The sequence below is a fragment of the Phoenix dactylifera genome, chromosome 11, assembly GCF_009389715.1.
Source record: "Phoenix dactylifera cultivar Barhee BC4 chromosome 11, palm_55x_up_171113_PBpolish2nd_filt_p, whole genome shotgun sequence".
NCBI lineage: Eukaryota > Viridiplantae > Streptophyta > Magnoliopsida > Arecales > Arecaceae > Phoenix > Phoenix dactylifera.
Genome location: NC_052402.1, coordinates 14,726,999 through 14,751,884, shown reverse-complemented (window position 1 = coordinate 14,751,884; position 24,886 = coordinate 14,726,999). Strand labels below are relative to the sequence as shown.

General features: G+C 39.9%; 2 protein-coding genes and 1 long non-coding RNA gene across 3 annotated transcripts; 1 reads left to right on the top strand and 2 right to left on the bottom strand.

The window, feature by feature from the left end:
• Positions 1-1,088: 1,088 nt before the first annotated feature.
• On the bottom strand, positions 1,089-3,426 carry LOC103716853. Its single transcript, XR_605610.4, has 2 exons — positions 2,998-3,426; positions 1,089-2,848 (listed from the first exon to the last, which is right to left on the bottom strand). It is a non-coding gene; the product is annotated as an uncharacterized LOC103716853 (long non-coding RNA).
• Positions 3,427-12,629: 9,203 nt separating this feature from the next.
• On the bottom strand, positions 12,630-20,633 carry LOC103716843. The gene is made up of 9 exons (XM_039131720.1): positions 20,445-20,633; positions 16,143-19,560; positions 15,971-16,051; positions 14,854-15,006; positions 14,487-14,650; positions 14,256-14,403; positions 14,009-14,131; positions 13,652-13,739; positions 12,630-13,126 (listed from the first exon to the last, which is right to left on the bottom strand). Exons 2-9 carry the CDS (start codon positions 19,197-19,199, stop codon positions 12,951-12,953), a joined length of 3,990 nt encoding a protein of 1,329 aa, XP_038987648.1. The 5' UTR covers positions 19,200-19,560; positions 20,445-20,633; the 3' UTR covers positions 12,630-12,950.
• Positions 20,634-22,528: 1,895 nt separating this feature from the next.
• Positions 22,529-24,886, top strand: LOC103716833 (threonine synthase, chloroplastic-like). The gene has a single exon (XM_008805013.4). It carries the CDS (start codon positions 22,896-22,898, stop codon positions 24,528-24,530), a length of 1,635 nt encoding a protein of 544 aa, XP_008803235.1. The 5' UTR covers positions 22,529-22,895; the 3' UTR covers positions 24,531-24,886.

Below are 24,886 nucleotides of genomic sequence, written 5' to 3'. Positions count from 1 at the left end.
CATGCTTAACATGCAACTTTGTTGTGGTTCATGCAATTTTGGTTCCTGTTTTGTCCTTGCTCGGGCTCCTTCTTCTTCTTCTTCTTTCCTTTTTGGTACAACAGCAGCTTCTTTCCTTTTTGGTACAACAGCAGCTCACTCGACGAACGTAGATCCATCCAACAAAATTAAAGAAAAAATATATAGTATAAAGGATCAGGTGCAGACACGTAGTCTTTTCAGATGAAACATTCAGAGTTGTGAGCTGCAAAGGAGGCAACCTAGTTAGTAGCATTATTTGTTTTATGGCCCAATAAAAATCTCACTCACCCAAGAGTCATCGGATATCGTGGAGCAATGGTCTACTGCCAGCATCGTGTCTTCGATTCTGTACCCATTCGATCATCATGGTTGAGTTTTCGTCCTCCTTGAGGAGGATACAATTTGTATCCAGCACAAATCTTTGTATAGATGATGCTCGGCTTTGAGCTCGACACTCATGATAGACGTGCCGAAGGCTTCTTCCCTCTTTCACCACTGCCTCAAAGTTCTTTAGACCTGTGACTCTTAAAGGTTACTTTGTATGCTGAGTTGAAAGTAATATTCTATACATTGTTTTATTCAAATATTATATGAATGTTAGGTGATGATGCATTTATTCAAGCCAGTAAAGTTCTTATTAAGTGCAGGATGAGAGTGTACAAGGCCTCAATTTTGAGTCTTAGCCCGACCAGATGAGTCCTGCCAAGCCTGCCCAAGAACCGAACCAGGCGGATCAGGCAAGGTGGCACAGGACTAATCCGTCCAGACCTAATCAAAAGCAATCTACCATAAAAAATGTTCAAATCCTTCCAATCAAATGATAGAGAAGAAAATATTTCATCCAGCACGGATGACATCGATATCCATAATCAAAAATTCATTTAATAATAGCCTTTTGAAAATTATAATCGAACTACTCACAGAAATTTAAGATCACCATGCATGGTCAACGTGCATGAAAAGACGCTGCGGTTCGAGGCACAGTTCGCTCACAGGAAAGTCGTCATTATCTATCGTTTTGCAGATCCGAACTTGAATTCCCTCATCAGATATAATTCTTATTTATCTTTTTTTTTTTATACCGTTAGTCGGATAGTGGATTTTATGCCAGACACGAGAAGCACAAACAATAAAGCAAAGAAAGAAAAGAAAGAAAAGATGCCTCCCTCGGAGAACCTTTTGGTCTTCTCAGTGCGGCCTTCCCATGGGAGTGATGATGACGATGGTGGTCCCATGTGATCCATAATTAGCGAGGTGCAAAGTATTTGGGGACACTCCTCCTTAGCACATGGTATGTCCTTTTCATGTCTCCATAATTCAAGGAATTCTTTATCTCCAAACGAAAGATTAAAAGGTTTGTACACTCTAAATGTGTACTCTTAGAAACAAAATTAAATAAATCAAACATTATTTTTATATAAATATTGTATTGAAAGTAATAAATTTATAATACAAATTGCAGTTAAGAGTTTTTTTTCTAAAAATAAAAATATCATGCCAAATATGTACAAATACAGCCAAAAAAATCAAAAAACAAAGCACCTTCTCGAAAAGCATTAGACAACTTCATCTCACCCACCCTCCAAATAGTTAGCACACAAAAAAAAAGCCACCCAATCAATAGCTCCATTAATCTCATGATATACATACTTCGCTTGAATATCCCCATCAATCTCATGATATACCTATAAAGTTTAAACAAACATTTTAGCTTACAGCCTGCCTGTGTATGCCAAGAATCGGAGAGTTTTTTTTTTTAATTCACATTGTTCATGGATTTGCGATCTATGTCATGCTACATAACACCATCTATAGGTGGGACGGTTCACAAGAGATTAGACGAAAGCAGGCACCAATGCAATTTGTGGGAGCTGTGGGCCGAGAATCGGGCTTAGGGAATTGGAGACAAAGCAAAGTCTAATAAGAACAAAACATAATAAAATAAATAGAGATTTGGGCCGAGGCCCTGCCCATAATCAGTTCTAATACCAGCCCGTCTCCAAAGATTTCGTGCTGAAATTAGTTACAAGGCCTACAGAATGGGTCACCCTGGCATGGAAATGCTTCTAAATTAGTAACGAATCAAACTGCAAATTAGTACAAAATAACCATCCTAGAGAAAAGTGAGGCACTTGGAAGCTCCGAATCAAATATCAGTATATAGCACTTGCAGAGTTATATAAATAGGTTTAGAGTCCAACATCTTCTCCCAACTAAACGCATACAGATTAATGGGATGAAAAAACACCCCAAAAAAAAAATCTACAATTGCTGAACTGATATAAATACAAAACGGATAATAAAAAAAATACAAATACTAAATAAAATTACAGATAGAATGATACAGATATGATGGTTATCTATCCATAATCCACATTCATTTTTCTTTAACAAAGTATGAAACACCAATTTAAAAAAATAGATACGATCCGGTTTGCTTTCCACCACACTCCCCACCTTGGTAAATAGACAAGACATTTGGTTGTTATTTTAATTCTTTCGTTCATATCCACTAATTCCAAGGAGATGACTGCATTTGCGCCCTCAGGAGAGGATCTCTAACGCTAAACAACGTACTGGCCACCCTAATCAAGGTGCTCTCAATCCCAGGTTACCTGGTACCAAGTTAACAAACAAATCAAGGATTACAGCCAAGCGTCTCTTCCCTTGACATGACATCACACTACAAGGCTGCAAAGCTAGCTACTACTGCTCTAATAATAGCTTTTGATGGAAGGCAAGAATCTAGTCCACATTCTTCTAAATCCTCCTCGTTCATCCTGTTTTACCAAGAGTTGGAAATGTCCCTAAAAACCAATTTATAGCGCTGTCGCGTCGGAGCATCAGATTCGTTGAGAGCACACAAACAAGAGGAAAAACAAGAATTCAGACACTCGGAGTCGTCATGAAGCTGGACTTGGTTGTTTAATATATATTCCAAACAAACACATAAAAGCACTGGAACAAAAGGCTTACATCCCATCACGGACGCACAAAACTAATCGGCATAAAAGATGAGAAGATAGGCGGAGAAAATCCAATTTATTCTGATCGAGTTTTACTGGTACAAACTTGAGAACGCCCGGGCCGGTGATACATACCATACTCGCATTCCTCTCAGTACTAGGTGACGATACCACCTGCACAAGGGGCTTAATAAGGCCAAAGAAGGAAAAAGTGGAAGAAAAATGAGATAATAAAATAACTGAAGGGTTTTCGCTAATGATTCTTCCTGGAGCTTACCATCCTTGCACCTTATCGCAATTTTATACATGGGGTGTTCTTCTTCTATCTTGCAGCAGATTTAGGAGGAAAGAAGACGTGCCTACCATATAATTCTTCAGTCTTGAAGGAGGACAAGAAAATATAGCAAACTCGGATATAAATATAAATATATATATATATATATATATATATATATATATATATATATATATATATATATATATATATATATATATATATATATATATATATATATATATATATAAAAGAATTACATTGCATCAGAAAAAACAAGTCCTGCGATAACAACCAAGAAAAATCTAACAGGCATGAAAACCACCACCCGTATAACCAAATAACCAAAAATGGACACCATGAATCACTGCACATAGGATCACAGCGAGAACAGTAACCATTAGTGGTGAGGGATAGCAGGCAAGAGATCCCCAACTACCGACCGAGCAAATATATAAAGACTTCGATGAAAATATAATATCGGATCTACTCCTTTATAACAGAATAAGGAAATAAATCTTAATATGTTGTCCCTCAAGGGGTAAATCGACATCTCCTGGTCCCCCTCCGTCCACCCCAAACTTTCTTCGTCCGACAAAGAGGAAGGAGGGGGGGAGAAAAAGAGAAGGGAAGGGAGCACAGGGTGAAGGTGTAGAGCTCCCTTCAATCCAAACAAGGAACGGGCAGGGCTAATGCAGCTCCTGGGTTATGCAAACCACAAGCCTATCCCAAATAATCAATCTCTCTCCATCTCTGATCTTAAATTCCAGCGATAATATAATAGACATTTGCAGAAAGATATTCATGGAATAGGACAGTGGAATCCATAAACCGGCAGCTCTATCTACCCCTCCAAGGCCCTTCTTTGGACTTGAAGGAGCTCCACCCCCAAACCCTTCAAACCACCACCCATGTCAAGCGAAATCGTATAAGAAGAGACAGCTTGATAGACGAAAAAAAGAACCAGAAAAAGCAACTGTTGCACCATTCCACGGAAACCACTTACTCAAGAATCCCCAGACTCCATAAAACCACACTTTAACCCCCATAGACTAGATTCTAAATGTCAAGAAGTTGCCAGCTTTTTTAAATTCTTACAACTCTTCAACCGGGAGAGACAGAGATAGAGAGGGAGAGAGACGAAGAGAAAGAGAGCTCTAAACACACGAGACCTCGTCGAAACCTATACCCAGAAGCTATCAAGAGACGCAGCTGGGCAGAGTGCAGCAGCGGCGAGCTGGAAGGAGTTGAAGGCTTGGTTTTATGAGGAAGGTGAGAAGGGTAGGGTGGGGGGTCGGCAAGGGCTCGTTCATGCCCTCTATCCTTATTTAATGACTGGCTCAAATCTTGAAGAGCCTTCAGAAGCGGATTGAATAGATGCCTCTCTGACCTCTTCACATGTCTTGGTGGCTTCCCACCACCTGCCCCTCTCTTCTGTTCCATCTGTCTATCAATCACTGTAGCTGCCCAAAAGAAAACAAAGTAGATAAAATATCTGTGGACAGAAGTAGATGGTATTTTCACACGCAGACTAGGGTTTTTTTTCTTCTTCTTGATAACAGTAGCCTATGGGTTTATTTTGAAACGATTATTCTGTGAGTTCATCAGTTGGTTTACACTACCCCCTTACACAAGGCATAACTATTCTTTGACGTAATAGTTGGGCAGGTTTCTTAGTTTAGAATAATTGTAATATTTAATGCTCGCTAGGAACTCACATATCTAAAGCTGCTACAAGAAGTATCTCATCTTGCCTTTCTTTTTGGATCCTAGTTTTTATGATAATTTAACTTATTTACACTAAAAATATTGTAATACATTATTGGTGAAGATGTCACCAACTTACTTGTAGTCAGACAATGTGCTTAGACTTTTTCGTTTTTGTTAGAATCACGATATATTTAGACTGTGATTGAAAGAAAACATTTCCGGTCGAGCTTTTGGTGTCCTTAGCGATGGTTCTTCAAGAAGTAATTTATTTTCCTGGTGGATACCCAGGCATAATGATGACACATTAGGCCATTTTTTTCCACCTATGATATTGTCGTATGCTCGACTAAGAAACTATAATTCAAGGACGAATGCTTGGGTGTCAAGGAAAGAGCCAACGATCGAGAGAATCCGTGGTCGTTTTTTCAAGAAAAAAACTATGAGTCGTGCCTTGAAAGACTCGTGATACTGATCTCAAGAAAGAGATTGCATAATGTATACTTTTCCTAGGAGAAAGATTGCATAATGTATACTTTTCCTGGGAGAAAGATTGCTTAATGTCGCATCAACCATCATCTCATTTGGAAAGTTCCTTTCCTACTGAGCTGCAAGCTATTTTATACTATGTCATCATCGTAAATTACTCGTGGTGGAACTTGATATTCTCAAATAAAGGAATTTACCGTGTTCAAATAAAGGCATCTTTGTCTTAGTTGGCCTATAAGATTCTACAAACCTATAGAGGCTATACGTATATACATGAATACCTGATTTTGGATTTTTATTCCCAAAAGAACTTCCTATAAGTCTTCTTAGTTGCCTTGGAAGTTACTTTGTTCAATGCAAGAGTTTAAAATGATTGCAGGTCCTCTACCTGATGATGAGCAAACAAATAGCTCCTCAACTTTTTAAATCCAAAGGAAGATGCTAACAATCCTCCAATCTAATCTAGCATTATGCATATTTTCACATCCTAACTCTGAATTGCATTATTATCATCAAATATTTTACATATTTATCATCAAAGTTATTTATAAATTGTTTCCATCCAAGGTATGTTACTAAATTGTCTGTTTTTGCATATTCAATATGCTGCATCTTTATTAAAGCTACTACTGGCTGCAATCTTACCACTAGGCTCCAACAAAAGCAATTCTCATATGAATTCCATACTTCTCCGTTGCACATATCTCATATCAATAATCATGTTATTTTCAAAGATATTATTTTTTATTGCCTTTTTATACTTTTGTATTCTAAAGTCTCATGCTTCAGACTTTAATCATAAAGTCTCGTGCTCAAGTATTTAATCATACTCTTCCTAGCATAAAATTAATCTAGTCTTATAATCTTCTTGACTAAAAAATTTATGATTTCATAATTCAATATTTTTCCCCTCTCAATTCTTTACTTATTGAAGCTTCCTTCTCGACGTTACTTTCCCCTCGCACCAAAAAAATACAATTGCTAGTAGATGGCTATCTTTAACTTCATGTTCATAATCCATACTCTTTAGATTAAATCTGTAATGAATATTTTGAAATATATTAAATTTACATTTTTTTCAAACTGCCAACAAATATCTGAATTCTAATATTTTTTAGGCACGATTGAGTCATCTGTGGGGCCCTTTACTGACTCGTAAGTAATTAGATAAGCTCTTGTAGCCCAAGTCTTCTCTCTGGGTCGGTTTCATTTCTCTTAAGAGAAATCTCATAAGCAATCTGCTAGTACTCTTTTAAAAATAAGTGATCGTAGAAAGAAAATTACTTCGTATTGGATACAGTATAGATCACAAAAATACCATAATTTTTAAATAAAAAAATGATGCCCTCTTGAAGGTCGGGTCTCAAGCGAGGAAAAATTTAGAAGCGTGTTATAAGTGGAAATGATGGCGACAGGACGGAGACAGAAGAAAAAAAAGAAAGTAACAATTTTTTATTTGTTAATTCGCATTTAATTCTAAAAGCGATTGCCGTCCAATTGGCATCTCGAGGAAAATTCTCTCCACCAAACGCCTGCTTAGAAATTATTATGCGGGATCAGATCTACCGTCCAAACTTCATACGTGACGCCTGCGATGGTCGCAAGAGTTGGTATTCTTACAGAAATGTTTATGCGGCTGTCTGCTCGCGGTCTCTTCGTCTTTCGCGGTGACGTCCGCGGATACGCATCCTTAGGACGGATCCGACGCTAGATCCTCTCACCGTCAGTTGAGTGGTCAACGAAGGGCTCGGCCAGCTCGTCGGGTACCGTGCGATCCATCAGGTGGGACCGGTCGGCTTTGGACGGACCGACAACAAGTACGCTTGATCGGACGGCCCATTTGGTGGTCCTCGTTACGAGCCGTCGGATTGGATCAGGATATCTAGATTAGATACGGTTTTCCGAAGAAGAGCAGCCGGTATTTGTCTGCTCTTGATCTGCTGGGCCCACCTTCATTTTTTTTTACCGTGAGCTGAGGAATTTTTTTCCCCCAAAGTACAACGACCAAAATTACAGCATTCCCTGCATTCATAAATATCTGTTATTTTTTCCACTCTAAAATAAATATTTTTTTATAAAATTTGAATTGACTGGCTTTAAAACAATTTTTAAATATTTATAAATACAAAAAGTCCAGCCTACAATTTTATAATTTTATTTATTTATTGTACCGGTTCAACTCATAAATTTAATAAAATTTTCAGTCTAATTATTTAAATATTTTTTTTATTTTTTTATCTTAACTTGCATGCTAATCTCAGACCATAAAGCATAAACTGGCCGGCATTCTTAAATTATCTGCTAGATAGATTTGGACATGTTCATAGTACACCTTAAAACCAGTATTTGAAGGCGGGCCGAGCTTAGTAGCTACGGAGGGCACGCAAGCATTACGTCAAGATAACTTAATTAGTCTCTCTATTTTCTTAAAAAGAAATATCGCTATATGATAATATATTTCATAATTTTTTGTGATAATAAAAACTATTTCTGAATATTTATGGATATAGGGGTAGCCAAGTCTACAATTCTATAATTTTACTTATTTATTGTACTGACTCAACTCACAAATTTAATAAAAATTTTAGCCTAATTATTCAAATATTTTTTTATTTTTTTAATCTTAACTTGCATGCTAATCTCAGAACATAAAGCATAAACTAGCCGACATTCTCAAATTATCTGCTAGATAGATTTGGACATGCTCATGGTACACCTTAAAACCAGTATTTGAAGGCGGGCCGAGCTTAGTAGCTACGGAGGGCACGCAAGCATCACGTCAAGATAACTTAATTAGCCTCTCTATTTTCTTAAGAAGAATATCGCTATATGATAATATATTCCATAAATTTTTGTGATAATTAAAACTATTTTTGAATATTAATAGATTAGGGGTAGCCCAGTCTACAATTCTATAATTTTACTTATTTATTGTACTGACTCAACTCATAAATCTAATAAAATTTTCAGTCTAATTATTTAAATAAATTTTTATTTTTTATCTTAATTTGCATGCTAATCTCAGAACATGAAGCACAAACTAAACGCCATTCTTGAATAATCTGCTAGATAGATTTGGTTATGTAGTATTTATATATGCTTCGACATGCTTATGGTACGCCTTAAAACTAGTCTCTCTATTTTCTCAAGAAGAAATATCTTTATATGATAATATATTCCATAAATTTGCGTGATAATATATATTTTCTGTTTGACATTATGATATGATAGGAACATTATTATGTATACTATCTTATCTAACCTTAGCAGTCGGTAGCTGAGCTTTTTGTGGATCTAATTTTCCATGAGACTGGTCTATTTGCTGTGATGCAAAAGGTGACACAGCAGCGGAATTGGGAAGTAGGGTAAAAAACTCGATGGCGTTTGAATTGGGCAATGCAATATGCCTAATTTTCCGCCAGAGGCTTACTGCAGGATTCGCTTTCAGAAATGAATTTGGAGGGGACAGTGTTGGGTTGGTGGCGAGGTTTGTGAAAGCTCCCCTTAACTGATTTTTTCTGTACTCTTTGAATCAACTACTTTATAAATGTTGGAGTAGAACTTTTCTCCCTTTGGCTGGCTATGGAACTGCAACCGCTTGACTGGCTGAAAGCTATGTGTCTGTTTATTTTTTTTTTGATAATGAATGAGTAAAGACACTCGCTGCAAACGTATGAAGGCAATACCACCTGATTTGGTACTCGAAGAACATGAAGACAAACAAAGTTGGACAAGCTATGTATCTGCTTAAAGGCCAAGACATGTATTTTTATTAAAAGCCTCAATGCAGCTTTAGATGGAAAGGGGGCAAAAAATTGCTCTGGCGGTGGACAAAAAGTATGTTTGAGCACATGAAAAAATTATTGTCCAGTTACGCCATTATTTATACACATTAATACGACAGCTATGCCCTTAAACCATTGTATGTAATTTCAATTACTATGATGAACCTTTATAAATCTCTTTGTGTGCTAAAATTTATTTTATAAAATGGCTAGTTGAAAGGTATTATTTGAGTTCCTTGATTCTATATAAACACACAAGTCCTTATATACTCCCTTATTCATGCTTTGACGAGAACGTCAGGCTAAGCATTCAAATCCATTTAGATCTAATCACAAACACCGTTATTAGTTCGTGGTTGGTCTCAATGGATTCATGCCATAATGTCCCATAGTCTACATAGGTTTTGGGTCGGATTCTCTTTGATACAATATGTCACAACTCAGGACTTCACCCAAAATGATTAGCTGAAAGTTATTATTTGGGTTCCTTGATCCTGTATAAGTACCCAAGATCTACCTAACGAATAACCGATGTGGGACTAAACATATGCCCACGCACGTCCTCATATAAAGTATTATTATACAATATAGCTTAGCAAATAAAATGGATTGTTATCAAGCCCAGCATTCTTAACAAAAAAATAACAATTTTTTGGACTAAACTATTTTTACAACTATAAATTTGTTATGCCTCCGAGTTTCCTTCGTGGTGTATAATGATTTACAAAACAAGTAGCACACTAGTTTTATATTTAAACAATAATTTTGTAGATATAATTCCAACAAATATATATAGAGTTTGTCTCAGGAAAAAAAAAATAGTGGTGAGTTTGGAGGAAGTCCAATTAGTCTGGCAATTGTTCTCAAAAAAAAAAAAAAAAAAAAAACTGGTGTGACAATCTACTGACACAGTCTCAATCTTCCAAAGCCGAGCAACTTGCCTAAAAATAAGTACAAAGCCGACCTAGGGAGGCCAAATGCAAGAAGCGACCGAAAGATGCAGCCAATATATTAATACTTACTTCTCGGGCCCTCAGAGAGGCCGAATAAAACAAGCAAGATATGAAGGAATCAATCTTGTTTGTCGACAAAGGCAAGCTATTTGCAGAATAATTCTCAAGCCCTTCCAAGCAAACTCTAGACTGGCATAACTTGTCTGGCCTCCCATGGTGGCTTTTTGGAGGTCAACTTTGATGGTGGAGTCCATTTGGGCAGAGCAAGTGCAAGTTATAGCATTAGCGATCGTAATTGTAAGGTCTTGGTTGCCACTGGATTTCAATTTGCTAAGTGCTCCGTGCCAAATGGCTGAACTTTACAGGGCGCTTGGGAAGGAATTAAGATGGCTTCCAGGTGCTCAATGCAACGAGCATCTGGGTCGAAGGTAACTTGGTCACAATTATTTCCTGGTTTAGTGCAAAGGGACGGCTCGCGAATGCTTATTTATTACCCCTTGTCGTCTGGATCTTTTGCAGATTGCAGGCTCAATTCATATAGTTGGATTGCTTAGTTAAATTGTTCTGGTGAGAATAGGGAGAAATTATATTTAGTGGAATAATTTTCTTTTGGTTTTGTTTAGTAATGTAATGGCTTATGTAATAAGGTCACATGCGAGGCACGTGCAAGTCCAAGATGTGACCCATCGAGAAGCAGCGTATGTGTATATACTATATATACATACATGCATATATAAATATGTATATATACATATATATGTATATGTATAATATTTGTATAGGTCGAAGGATTTTTTTGCTCGTTTGAGAGCATCTACAAGGAGGCCAGACACGGTAGAGTGGGGGGTCCGATGCCTACCTCGCCGACCATACTTGGCTGGATAGGCACGCTTAGATCTTCGAGGATAGATGGCTCCATCCGAAAGTGATGGCGGCTAAAACCTTGCTTCATACATCAAAGGTCATTAACAGTACACCATCTTATTCCCCTTGACGGCTAGGGATATTTGCGTCTCCCACTCAGCTGAGTTAGCGACCAGGCTCGTCTTTGTTTCCTTGGAGCCCCCACTCCCTAGCTTTCTTAAAGTGAATTTTGATGGCAGTGCTGCTGAAAGAGGTGAGTGGGGAGGGTAGTGAACTTTGTTATCAGAGACCACCACTTCAGGCTTGTGGCGGTTGGCGAGCGACGGATCTATGATACTTCAATCATTAGAGCAGAGCTGAGGGTGGCATGGGACGGCGTCTCCTACGCGAGGCATGTTCTGGGTGCGGATTACATCCACCTGGAGGGAGACTCAGCTACTATGATCAAGGAGATTCGAGGGTGGCACGCCGGGACGAACAGGCAGTTTTTGCTTCATGATATCCGGAGGATGGCGGGGCACTATGGCTCCTTCAGGGCCATTCATGTTTATCTGGGGGCAAACACGATAGCCGACCGGGTGGCCTTCATCGTGGCGCATCACTCTAGGAGTTTCCTATGTCTATTCGCCAGTTTCTTTTTTTTTTTACTTTATTGGCTGCACTTATATGCGTATGGTGTGAGAAGCCGGTGTGCAAAAAATAAAAAAGAAGATCAAGTTACACTTACTATAAGTACGCAACTCTTATAGAGTTACACCTTTTTTTTTTTAATTGGATAATGAAGATCCCATATCAATAATTCGAGCTATAGAACATGACCTACCACCTATAAATTACTTATCTATAATAAATCATATAATTTAAAAACTCTAGTCCACGCATGAAGTTTTTAAAAAATATTTCTTATTTTATATCATTTAAATAGTCTAATTTTTGCCCACTTGATATATAAGCTAGAAATTTCTAAATCATATAGTTTTTGATAAATGGTTTAAAGATGGGCGCTTCACATCCAATAACTTGAATCATTGGTACAAGATGCCATCAACTTTTAAAAAAAATGCGGCTCATGAAGTTGCACCAACCAATAGGCAATCCTAATGGCACAGCATAGCACTTTGGCTTGGTTCGAAGACAAACATTCATGCGATCTACCCCATTGGACTTGAATTAGCATATCCTTACAATGTTCAAATCAAAGAGCATGAGTTCAAGCATCTAAATCTATAAATAATTCAAGAACACTAATACAACCTAACCTGGTCTGGGTACAAATGCAGCAACGGTCAAGCTAGTAAATAGATTCATTTGTTGTTCGGATAAAATCAGAATTGGATTAACCGAATAGCAGCACAACCATGGAGGCAAGTAGAGACCTAAAAGATTGAACGGAATGATATAAATCCTTTTTTCTCTCATTCTTCAAGAATCAGAAAGATTTTCTTTCGAGTTTGAATTTGTTTATTTAGAATCTTTGGAATCTAAGTATATCAAATCCAGTTAATCAGATTGGATTCTGGTCAGGATCAGATCCATTCACAAAGCAGTTCAAGCAGATACACAGAAATCATGACAAAATAATTGATGGTTTATCCGGTAATGATAAACCCATTACCCTTACATGAGTTTCTTTACTCTATAAAATATGAATACAATTCAACATCATGAACTGGCGAAAACATATAGCCCATACAAAAAAATTATTTCCAAGAAAATCCCTTATCCACACAAATTCAGAATAATAATCGCACACTCAACAGTGGGATCCAATCCCTGTCTCTCCTCAAAACACAATATATCCCACACATATCTTCCAGTATTTATGAGCTTATATAGTCTAGAGAACAACAACAACAACACAGGCACCATATATTGATGTACTGGTTTACCATCATTTTGCGGGTTTTGTTTGACTGGCCACGGACATAGCACGCAATCGACTGGCAATTTGGGTGAAGGACGGCCGTTGAAATGGATCAGGAGCCCAGCACTGCTCCATAAGCCTTCTCCATTCTGAGTCGCAGGTGACTGGCACAGGTGGCCTCAATGTATTGTTCACAATACCTCCTGCATTAGGTTCACAAGTAAACATAGATGCAAAAATATCTAGTTTCCGCAACACAAGGTTTAGCATAAATAAGGGATAGCTAAAAGCAGCCATTCAAGAAACATCTAGGTAAGATAGGAGATATATGCAGTTCTTGTCCGCTTGAGAGATCTAGTAGGGAAAATGGTTTTACTAGGAAAGGCAGGCAGAGAAACCTGATGGTGTAATAGCAGAAATAAGATAAAAACACTACTTCAAACTAGCAAATGAAGTCTCCCATGCTAATTCGCAACATATAGAAACAGCAGCAAAGACCACTGGAATCCAGGCTATGGCTTCAATTTATGGTTTTTTCAGCATCTGGCATCTATAATCATCACCTACTAATGTTGGGATCCTGGAGAATGATTAATTAAAGCAACTTGCACATCTAACATCAGTGAGGTCACTATTGTGAGGCACACCTTTCAAAATCACCAGTATATATTTTTTTTAAAAAGAACCATACAGTACTTAAACAAAATTGTTTAGTATATCAACTATACCTATGATTGCCCCATAATGCATGTTGGCATAAGGCTCCTCCCCTGTAAGAATTTCCCACATGACAATCCCGAAGGAGAACACGTCGACCTGCATGGTATTTTGGTATGAGCGAACGTTTAACCCTAGGAATCATAATATTCTTTTATTTTGAAAAACAAGTTGATGCAGTTTTAAACCTACAATCCCAAGTCTTCAAATTTATTGAAGCAGATAGAAAATGGAAGAATAAAGGTTGACCTTCATCTTCAATTCCGAGAAGGGTTTCAGGTCATGAGAACCACACTTACTCATTCTTTATTGTCCAGCAAAAAACTAAATATATAAATACAAAGAACTCCAGTAAGTCAAGAGTTTACCTTCTCTGACACCTTATTGCTTCTTCCATTTAGTAATTCTGGAGCCATCCATGGTAGTGTTCCTCTCACACCACCAGAAACCAAGGTATTTCGTTTAATTTTAGATAAGCCAAAATCAGCCACCTAGATGAGGTTCATTATGTAATTAGTTTATTCGGAGATGACGCCCAGGTGAAAATCCTGAATGCAGCACATATTTTCATGCAAACTAAATCACTGATTATCAAAATGGAAAACAGTAACTTACCTTGCAAATGGGACGTGATTGGTCTTTGAGGTTGACAAGCAAGTTGTCACACTTCAAATCAAAGTGTACAATATTTTTAGAATGCAAGTATTCCATCCCAAAAGCTGCATCCATTGCGATTATAAGCCGTTTTCGACGATCAAGATACCTGTCAGTTCCATTTATAGATAAGTGTTAGTTCAATTAGAGCAACATAATAGCATCAGAAGGGGGTTAGTAAAGAATACTTACTTGTCTTTCCGCAGTAAAACATGCCTAAGAGAACCATTAACCATGAATTCTGTAACAGTTGCTAAGGTACCTCCCGGTCCATCTTGCACAACCCCATAAAAGGCCACCACATTTGGATGGTGAAGCTTCGAAAGAATTTCAGCTTCCCGCCAAAACTCCAGGGTCTGAGAATGGTGTTGTTTATCATTCAAAAATATCAATAAAACAATAATGCTTAACTCAAGAGTCAGGTGGTTAATTGGTTGAGCAAAAGTTTGTCTACGAAGGGATTTGGGCCATATGGTAACTCTTGCTGAGGCTAAACACCCAGGTTAGGAAATAGTAGAATGAAAAAATTTAATTAGTCTAATATGATTGGAGAGCTCACCAGTCTCTCTTGCTCAGATGATCGACCTGTAAAGCAGCTCTTCTTTATTCGCTTTATGGCCACATCAGTGCCCCTCCATTTTCCATGATACACAGTTCCAAATGTCCCAGAACCTAGTTCTCTCAGTTCTTCAAGATCCTCATTCTTTATGATCTGCCAACGCCTCTTTTTAAGAACATTCATAATGCATAAAAAATAAGATCCAAGAATATTAATGCTCATAAGGTGATTAGCAGGGTTTGTTCAATAAGTTTTACATTAGTGCATTTTATCCTGCTTCAAAGTACTACTGCATGCATATAAAGATTGTATATATTTTAGTTTTTACATTCTTCCTACAAGGCATAACAACCAACTCCCCTTGTATATACGCTATACATATACATATGAACACACATACAGAATGTGATGCTATATTATTACATCAGATATATTGTTGTTTCCAAGTTAAATTATCCTTCTGTTAGTGATTTGCCTCCAAAAACATTTTTGTTTCTCTCTTTTAAGAAACCAACTTATGCTTTTTTGTCATCTGTTTCTACTCTTTCTGCATTTAGTCTAACATCCAAATGCCATATAAGATTATTCTCTCCTACCCTCTCCAAATGAGGTTCTCTAACCTGCTAACTATGAAAGTTTCCACTTCTGAGCACAGATATTTGATGACTGTAGCTACTATGTTGCTAACAATGGTCATAGCAACACAAGGATAGCCAGGACAGGACATCAACATGCAGTCTGGGAGAGGCTCGAGGCTAACCAAGTTGCTTGAGGAATACCAAAAGTAGCAAACATTGTCCGAGAGGCCAAATATTAACAAAAAAGGGGAAAATTTGTGTGATAGGATGACAGTTTCCGTAAATGAAGGCAACTCATTTAGATGAGCAAATGTCTAACTGCCTATTCATTTTTTATTAGCTAAGATCTAATGCTCATACAAGTAATACTCATCTAGCAGCACAACTGCCTTCTTCAAGCTAGGGCATGACAAATCTCTCTCTTTTTTTTAAAAAAATAAAAGAGTAAAATACCTAATAAAATGCTCTGAACACTAGATTACAAACTCATCGGCAATATAAAAATGCTCTAGTTTAACAGATATGTCCAAGCATCAAACCTGCAGATTGCTGAGATCAAAATCGCCCATACAAGTATCTATAACTGGCCCAGAGACTTCCTCACCCTGAAATTTCAATTCCTGAAAAACAAAAAAGAATCTTCCTTATACATTATCAATTTAGTTAAAACATATGAGCTAATTAGGCTGCAATGCAAAAAAAAATATATACCTCATATTCTGAAGCATTTGTTCTTAAGTTCTCTCCCAACTTTGAGAAAGGATTCTCAACTTGCAAACCTTCACTCTTGTCCATTAAATGAGGCTGAGAAATCTCTGATGATATAAAACTTTGGTTCAAGATACTAGCATCCCCTATAATCGTGCTAGATGCTTCTTGTTGCATTTCTTCGTCAAAATCAATTTGGGATTCCATGCGACTTAAATCAACTCCTTCATTCTCTAAAGGTGCAAATTGATATGGCTTAGAAACCCCCTCTTCAACCTCTGTAAGCAGAGATGGATAACTAATGTGGTCTTGAACCATAAGAGAAATGTCTTTATGTGCAAACTCATCTGGGGCCAGATTTCTGAAGAAAGACCACCGCTGAGGTTCATGGTTTTGCATGTTCAAGCTGAGACCAGTATCATCTTTGTGGAGACGACCTAAACTAGATGAATCCTCAGCAATCCTAGCCTTTGAAAAGATATCAGATAGCAGATCAGAAGGGAATCGATCATTGACATCAATAACAATATCTCTCTTCTCTGGTCGAGCAACAGAAGATTCCTCTTGAGAAACAGCTTCAGTGCTGCTCTCTGTCCAGGGGAAAGGTGAGGCATGCCCCGTAGCATCAGTTGAGTATGCATTCTTCGTTGTTATATCCTCCCAGAGAATATCAGGCAAAATGACAGCTGGAATTCCTTGCTGCTTAATGGCGGCACCATCAACAGGTGGCTCTTTGAAATTGCTTTTGACCAAATTCTTTTCACCAACAGTCATAATTTTTTCTACAAGTCTGCCTGTATTTGATTCATGCAAGATCTTATCGTCATTGACAGTGATTTTATCATCAACAGAGACCATAGGCGCATGATGCAATCCGGATTTCTGAATTTTCCTCCCTGTTTTATCACTCTGTTCACTACTCATGATTTCATTTTGGTCAGACACGGCATGGACCTCCGGATCATGCCAATCCCGACTGGTCAAGGGCTCATCACCATCTACAGATTGATGAGGATTTTTTTCAGTTTCTGATCCTTCAGAAGCAGTCATGGGTTCAAATTGATTCTTTTGAGTAATTGTATCTGCCAGCTCTTTATATTTTTCAAATTGCATCAAACTATCCTCTAGTGGTGGTCTTGCAGCTAAGGAAGACTCCTCAGTCTGAGAAACTAGACTTCCTTCATGCGAAGGATCAAGAGCTTCAGCAATGGATTCTTGAGCCACACCAGGACGTGAGTGAAGTATTAGAAATTGAGAACCAATTGAATCATCCGATTTTGATAAGCGATTCAGGAACTCTGGTTGCTCTCTAGGGATCTTCTCAGATTGATAGACCCGGAAAGGACGCGAAGGTGGATCATTGTAGCTTAGATCAGTCATATCAGCCTCATAGTCAGAAAATCCAGAATTAAAAGCTCCCCCAGATGAGCAGTGCTCATCTTCATTGACCTCAGAACTCTGACCAGCACTCACAGCATCAGCTGATGATGAAATTGGTGCAGGCTCCAGGTGCTTCCCATTATGTTTTGTAAGTGGCCCAGATGTTAAATGCTCTGGTGCAGAAGCAACATAGGGCAGTTCGGCTTGCATATACTTGGAAACTGAAACATCATGTTGCTGCATGGTTGTGGTAAATTTATTTTCCAGAGATTGGAGATTCTCACCTTCATTATTTTTCTGAGACAAATTGTCGACCGTCAACTTTGCCTCTTTAATTGATGCTGCTTGATCATGTAAACCGATGCCACTGTATAGCCCTTCTGTCATGCCTTGATGGAGAGATGGAAAATCATGGACTGGCCTTAGACCAGAAGTTCCTGTAATGTCCATGCACTGAGAATTATATTCATAATCAGATGGCGTTGACATAGGGATTGAAATCCTGCAATCTGCATGGCGAAATCTGTCGGAAGGCTGGCTGTCAGTGCACGCATAATGGTCACCTTCCTCGTAATGCATGCCATGGTCCTGATAAGAATGCAAATGGGTGTCGTAGTCGCCAAACAAACTAGCCTGTGTTGGCATAGATAGAGTTGTGGCAGGCACTAGAGGTTCAGTAGCAACTCTGGTTGCACCAACTGTGTCAGCTTCCATGCTAAAATTGAGCAATCGATCCAAGTCATTTTCTGATGTGCTTGCCAGGCCATGTCCACTTGAATTCTTTCCAGCTCCTACATCCATACCATTGACAGCAACAACATACTGGATTTCAGAGTCCCCCTCCATACTGCCCAGGCTAAAATGTGTGTCATCAAAATCACCTGAAGAAAATAGAAACATCCTAGGTTTCTGTGATCCCTCACCACCTTCTAAGATACTGCATTCCTCCATCATATTTTGCAGATCTTCATCACAGGAAACTGACACCAAAGCATCAAGGTCCTCCCCTGGTAGTTGATACTTAATTGTGTGAGGTTGGCTATATATTGCTGTTGTCTTTTGAATGAGTCCTTGCCAGGAAATGTTCCTGTTTATTCGAATAATGCGAGTATCGCCTCCAACATACCTGAGTTTTCCATCACTTGGTCGATGCAAAATCTTACCACCAAAGCTGCAGAGGAATTTCTTCTTTTTTGATGACATATCAGAAGACTCTGAAGAAGTATACCCCCGAGAAATTCCTCGACTACTCCCTTCACCAGATGAGCCTCGTGGCACTGACCTTGATGATGCATACTGGCCTCTTTTTTCTGTTTCGGACGAGCTTGTTTTCTCCTTCTGTTTTGACTGTCGATTATCTCCGGTCACAAGCATCGAAACATCTGATCCACTTTCAGAACCTGTGTGAGAAATCCCTAGCATGCCCCTCAAGTCCATGTAACCAGTGGCAACATTTTGATCTCCAGATGTATTTGGCACAGAGGGCTTCTTGGACATCACCCGTTCTCGCATAAATTCAAGTGCAAACTCTTCACCTGTCTGAATTGAGTAATTTAGGACAGGCCTAGCACCACCTGATATACTAAACTCTGGAGGCCTGGCATTGGTGTTAGTAGACCCTGATGAACCCTGCATAAACCATTGGCTCACGTGGCCAACTCCTCCTTTTCCAGATTCCATTGAATCACAGTGCAACTGTTTGGAGTCTTTCAAACAGTCCACCAACTCTTATTGGTTTCTCTCCATTTTACCTATATCTCAAAATGGAAGAGTCCCCAAATCAAGACCATGAAAAATGATTTCCCATACTAACAGGGCATTCTGATATTGCTGAGCAACCTGGGATTTGTTCCTTGCACAGGGACCACAAAACAGGAAATAAGCTCCTGCAGAGTTGTGGTTTCAGCAGTTGTTGAGCAAATGTAACAAAAAAGATCCCATAAACGGAATAGAGCAAATCGGACAGGGCAAATAGCTTTGCGATGCAGTATTGATGAAGCAAGAACACAGCCAGCCAAGTTTAGCAGAATTTAAGAGCACACTGCACAAAGGAGAAAAAGCTTATGAACCTCCTATGAAATAATATGCTCGATAAATTCGGAATAGATAAAGATCTAGTACATATCAGAGATGGTTAAGAGTAAACAGATCAATCTTTCCAGTTAAATGGTAAAAACAACAGATATTAAAAACCACACTGGTATTAACACAGAGGTCCATGACGAAGTTAGACATCTCAGCATTATTCCCACTGGCAATCAAGACATTCAGAATAACAACGGTAGTTGTGGAGGAGGGTATGATAGCAACTCTATATTGAAATCACATGCATAATTTTTATGATGTTTCAATGTATTGTTTATAGATCAACATTGTCAAACGCATTCTAGCAAACACTTTCCAACTTGCTGGCCCGGGGATCCGGTTAGCCTTATTCAGTTATGGCTACATAAAAATCACATTAAAACAAATTAAAATAATCATAGAAATCTTAGATATAATGCTAAAAAACATAGATGCAGAATTTATTGATGATTAATGGTTCATCAAGTAGAACGCCGAAGTACCAAAATATCAAACATTAGCAGAAAGTAAAGCAGATTCAATGAAATTCAAGCAATCTAAAATATGTTTAGAAATTTCCACAGCAAATTCATTATCAAACAATTGATCAGAACAAATCTAATTTTCAATCAAACGAGTAGAACAAACATTCTAAGACAGAGCTGATCCCTGATTAAATTAGTAAAGAATGAACATTCTTCTAATTTTTTTCCAAAAGAAATCTTAAAAAAATAATTAAGCCGGTCGCTGCCCCATTTGCAACGGGGTTGAGTGAACCAAAGGTTGACGGAGATGTAATTGGAGACGGCGTCCAAAATTGATTGCGTCACACACAGAGAGAGAGAGAGAGAGAGAGATTACCGCCGAGGCCGAGAGCAGGGGCTCGGCCGGCAGGCGTCCTAATCCGTCGTCGATGACGCCATCGCTCGCCGGAAGAGGATGAGGGTTGGAATGACCGCGGAGAGGAAGAAGGAGAGCAGAAAAGCGATCGGGGAAAGATCGGGAGGGATTAGGGATTTCAGGGTTTATTTTACTTATACTTCTTGTGGGAATTGTGATTTATTATAATGCCCTCGCAGGGAAATATAAAAGTATTTCGATGTGAGGTTAAAACCGTCTTTCGGAACCCTGGTTTAGATGACGAAAACCACCATTCGGCTCATTAGCTTGGAAAGAGGAACAGCTTTTAGCGTAGTGTAGAGATCGGAGGAAACCAAGTCGGAGAGATTTCAGCGGCTTCTTGGATTACTCAATTATATAAAAAAAAATCTTTTGGGATCCAACAATATTTTTAGTGCAGAAAAAAAAGCCAGCTCTTTAGAAATTGATCGAGTCATTGAATCATTGTGACAAAATTGGTTGAATCATAGATTTTTCTTATATGCACTGTAAGAAAAGGTACTTTTAGATATGGAAAAGTTTGTTACTAAATTCCCCAAAAATCATTGTTAAAGTTTTTAGTGCGGATTATCACATATAGTCCAGCTTCTAAATATATTAGTGATAAATTAGTGACAAATTTGTGCAACCAATGTTAAAAGTTTATAATTAGTGATGGTCGCAATTGCATCACAACTAGACTTCCTTTCTTTATAGTGATAGTATATTTATCTTTTAGCGACAATTATGCATGGTCTTCAAACATAAATAAGATCGATGAATCAAACTAGCTAGTAAATTGTACCTCTGTCTAGTCTAATTTATAATTGGATTGGTTGAATTAGTTATTAGCATTCTATACGATAAATTTCCTCCAAATTACTGTTCGATTGCAAAATCGATTCCTGTATCTTTTACATTATTAGAACCATCAAACATTTGTTTAAGACTTATCAATTTTGACAGAACTAATTTTATGCCAGGCAACCAAATAACCATTTATATAAATTAATAAAGTTTATTTTAATTAAATCTATCAATCAAACAGTCCTGAGATACTTCTATGTCTATAATGCGTCTCTTTATCCAGTAGAGCCAATAAAAAATTTACTCTCATTAGATCTACAATTTATAAATATTTGTAATTTATAATAATATATATGTAAAGCTCGAGCGTGCGAACAAATGACAACTAGCTTTCGTTGCTTTCTGAATTCCGAGGTGTTATTACAAGCTACTTCTTTTTGGAACATCATGAAAGGAATTCAAGATTATTTTTCATCCTAGGTATATGGAGCTTATAAGCCCATATTGCTTATCAGATTTGGTGGGCTAGGAGTGAGAGGATATTCAAGGGCTATTTCACTCCTTCACCATCCCAATGTTGGCTGGGCTAAGATCCATGCCGCCCAATATATCTTCAAGAGCCATGGGAAACAGGGGTTTCATACTATCCTTCCTCCTTTGTTGATTAATTTCACCTGGGAAACCTGACTCCAGGAAACTCTTAAGATAATTTTTGATGGTTGCATATTAGAAAACTATACATGTGGAGGAGCAGTATTTGTTACTAGAGACCAACCATACTAGTATTATCTAACATTCCCATGGCTGAACTTACATTGCTAGTATATTTAGCTGCCCATCTTCATGCAAGACATACATGGCTTGAAGATGATTCTCGGATAGTGATTTATCTAAAGCAACAAGCTGCACCAATCTCACACAGGTGTTCACCCTCTAGTTCTTGATATTTGATGGGTGTCTCATCTGTTGATTCATCTTCATGTATCTCATATGTTTAAAGAAGAGAATAATTCTACTTACTAGACCTATTCATGAACATTTCGGATTTTAAGCCCAGTGCATCGAACTGGGCCTGAAATATTAATCTGCATATTTAATAAACCGGACTTGATTTGTCCAACCCGAGCTCGGCTCAAGTCCAATCCTCCGTCCTCCTTCATCCTCCTCTTCATCTTTCCTCCTCCTCCTTTTCCGTTGGGCTCCTCTTCCATTCTTTCCCCGCGGTTCTTCTCCTTCGTCCTCCTCCACTATCTTTTTTTCCTCCTTCTTTCTCTCTGCCTAATTTTAATATACCTTGGGCTGAATCAGCCTGACCCATCAGATGAACAGATCTACTGTTTCACTAAACAATATCTTATATGGTTTTTTATTGTACCACTGGCTACCAATAGGCTATTTTACGACCTTCTCGTATATATTTGCCCTCAATATATTTGAACTGTTTTATCTAAAAGCAGTATTCTGCGACCAAAAAGGCAAAAAAAATTAGAATCGTGCCGCACGATACATGTTCGGCTATAGCCGGACTGTATAAATCTAAACCGGCTGGTTCTTGGGCTTCGTCTCTTCGCTAATCCCAGCCGCGCCGATTAATTCTCCTCCTCCTCCCTTTCTCTCCAGTCCACCATGGCCACCGCGGCCGCTTCCTCCTCTTTATCCTTCGCTGTATCTCACCGCCGCCGCCACTCCATATCTCCTGCTACCCGTCTCATGACATTAAAGGCGCCGCCTTCCAAACATCTTCTCCTCCGGAACCCTAGCAGCCGCCGCCGCCTTCGGATATCCTGCTCCGCCGCCCCGCCGGACGCGGAGGCCCAGCCGTCGAAGAACCGCCGCCCGGCGGACGAGAACATCCGCGAGGAGGCGGCGCGCCGCGAGCTAGCCGCCCCCGCCGACGGCTTCTCCGCCTGGTACGTCCCTTTCGGCGCTCCCGCCGACGACGGCCCCTTTGGCGAGCGCTACTCCCTCGACGAGATCGTCTACCGGAGCCGTTCCGGCGGCCTCCTCGACGTCCGGCACGACATGGAGGCCCTCAAGAAGTTCCCGGGCTCCTACTGGCGCGCCCTCTTCGACTCCCGCGTCGGCCGCACCACCTGGCCTTACGGATCCGGCGTCTGGAGCAAGAAGGAGTGGGTCCTCCCGGAGATCGACGCCGACCACATCGTCTCCCTGTTCGAAGGCAACTCCAACCTCTTCTGGGCCGAGCGCCTCGGCCGTGAGCACCTCGGCGGCATGCCCGATCTCTGGGTCAAGCACTGCGGCATCTCCCACACCGGCTCCTTCAAGGACCTCGGCATGACCGTCCTCGTTAGCCAGGTCAACCGCCTCCGCCGCCACCCCCTCAACCGCCCCATCGCCGGCGTCGGCTGCGCCTCCACCGGCGACACCTCCGCCGCCCTCTCCGCCTACTGCGCCGCCGCCGGCATCCCCGCCATCGTCTTCCTCCCCGCAGACCGCATCTCCCTCGCCCAGCTCGTCCAGCCCATCGCCAACGGCGCCACCGTCCTCTCCCTCGACACCGACTTCGACGGCTGCATGCGTCTCATCCGCGAGGTCACCGCCGAGCTCCCCATCTATCTCGCCAACTCGCTCAATTCCCTCCGCCTCGAGGGCCAGAAGACAGCCGCCATCGAGATCCTCCAGCAGTTCGACTGGGAGGTCCCCGACTGGGTCATTGTTCCCGGTGGCAACCTTGGCAACATCTACGCCTTCTACAAAGGCTTCGAAATGTGCCGCGAGCTCGGCCTTGTCGACCGTATGCCCCGCCTTGTGTGTGCCCAGGCCGCCAATGCCAATCCCCTCTACCTCCACTACAAGGCCGGATGGGGTGACTTCAAGCCTGTCACTGCTGCCCCGACCTTCGCCTCCGCCATCCAGATTGGAGACCCTGTGTCCATCGACCGCGCGGTCTTTGCCGTCCGTGCCACCGATGGAATTGTCGAGGAGGCCACTGAAGAGGAGCTGATGGACGCGATGTCGCTCGCCGACCGCACGGGCATGTTTGCATGCCCCCACACGGGAGTCGCCCTTGCTGCCCTCACGAAGCTGAGGGATAGGAGGGTCATCAAGGCAACAGACCGGACAGTGGTCGTGAGCACTGCGCATGGGCTCAAATTCACTCAATCCAAGATCGACTACCACTCCAAAGAGATAGCCGACATGGCCTGCAGGTATGCGAACCCACCTGTAAGCGTGAAGGCAAATTTTGGTGCAGTGATGGATGTCTTGAAGAAGAAGCTTGATGTGAAGCTGAAAGCCTGATCATCGGGTCAGTTGCACCATGAGTCCTCTTTGTCTTTCTGTCAGAAGTGAAATTTATGCATTTGACTCTGTCGGATCATCCCATCTTTTGTAGTTGGTAGGACGAGAAATTACATCATCGGATGTAGGATTAAGCGGAGAGGAACTATTTATACTCGTGCCCATCTGTTCTAGTGATACATTTCTTCCTTGCTTCTCTGGCATGTTATGGCTTTGGTTATGATTTGTGAAATGCTATATTGCAATCTCCCTCATGTGCATCAATCTTGGTTTTAGTCATTATGCATCAATTTTGTATCAGTAACCATGTAATGAAGCGTGCATTTTGAATTAAAGTATTTCTATTTCCTTTTCCA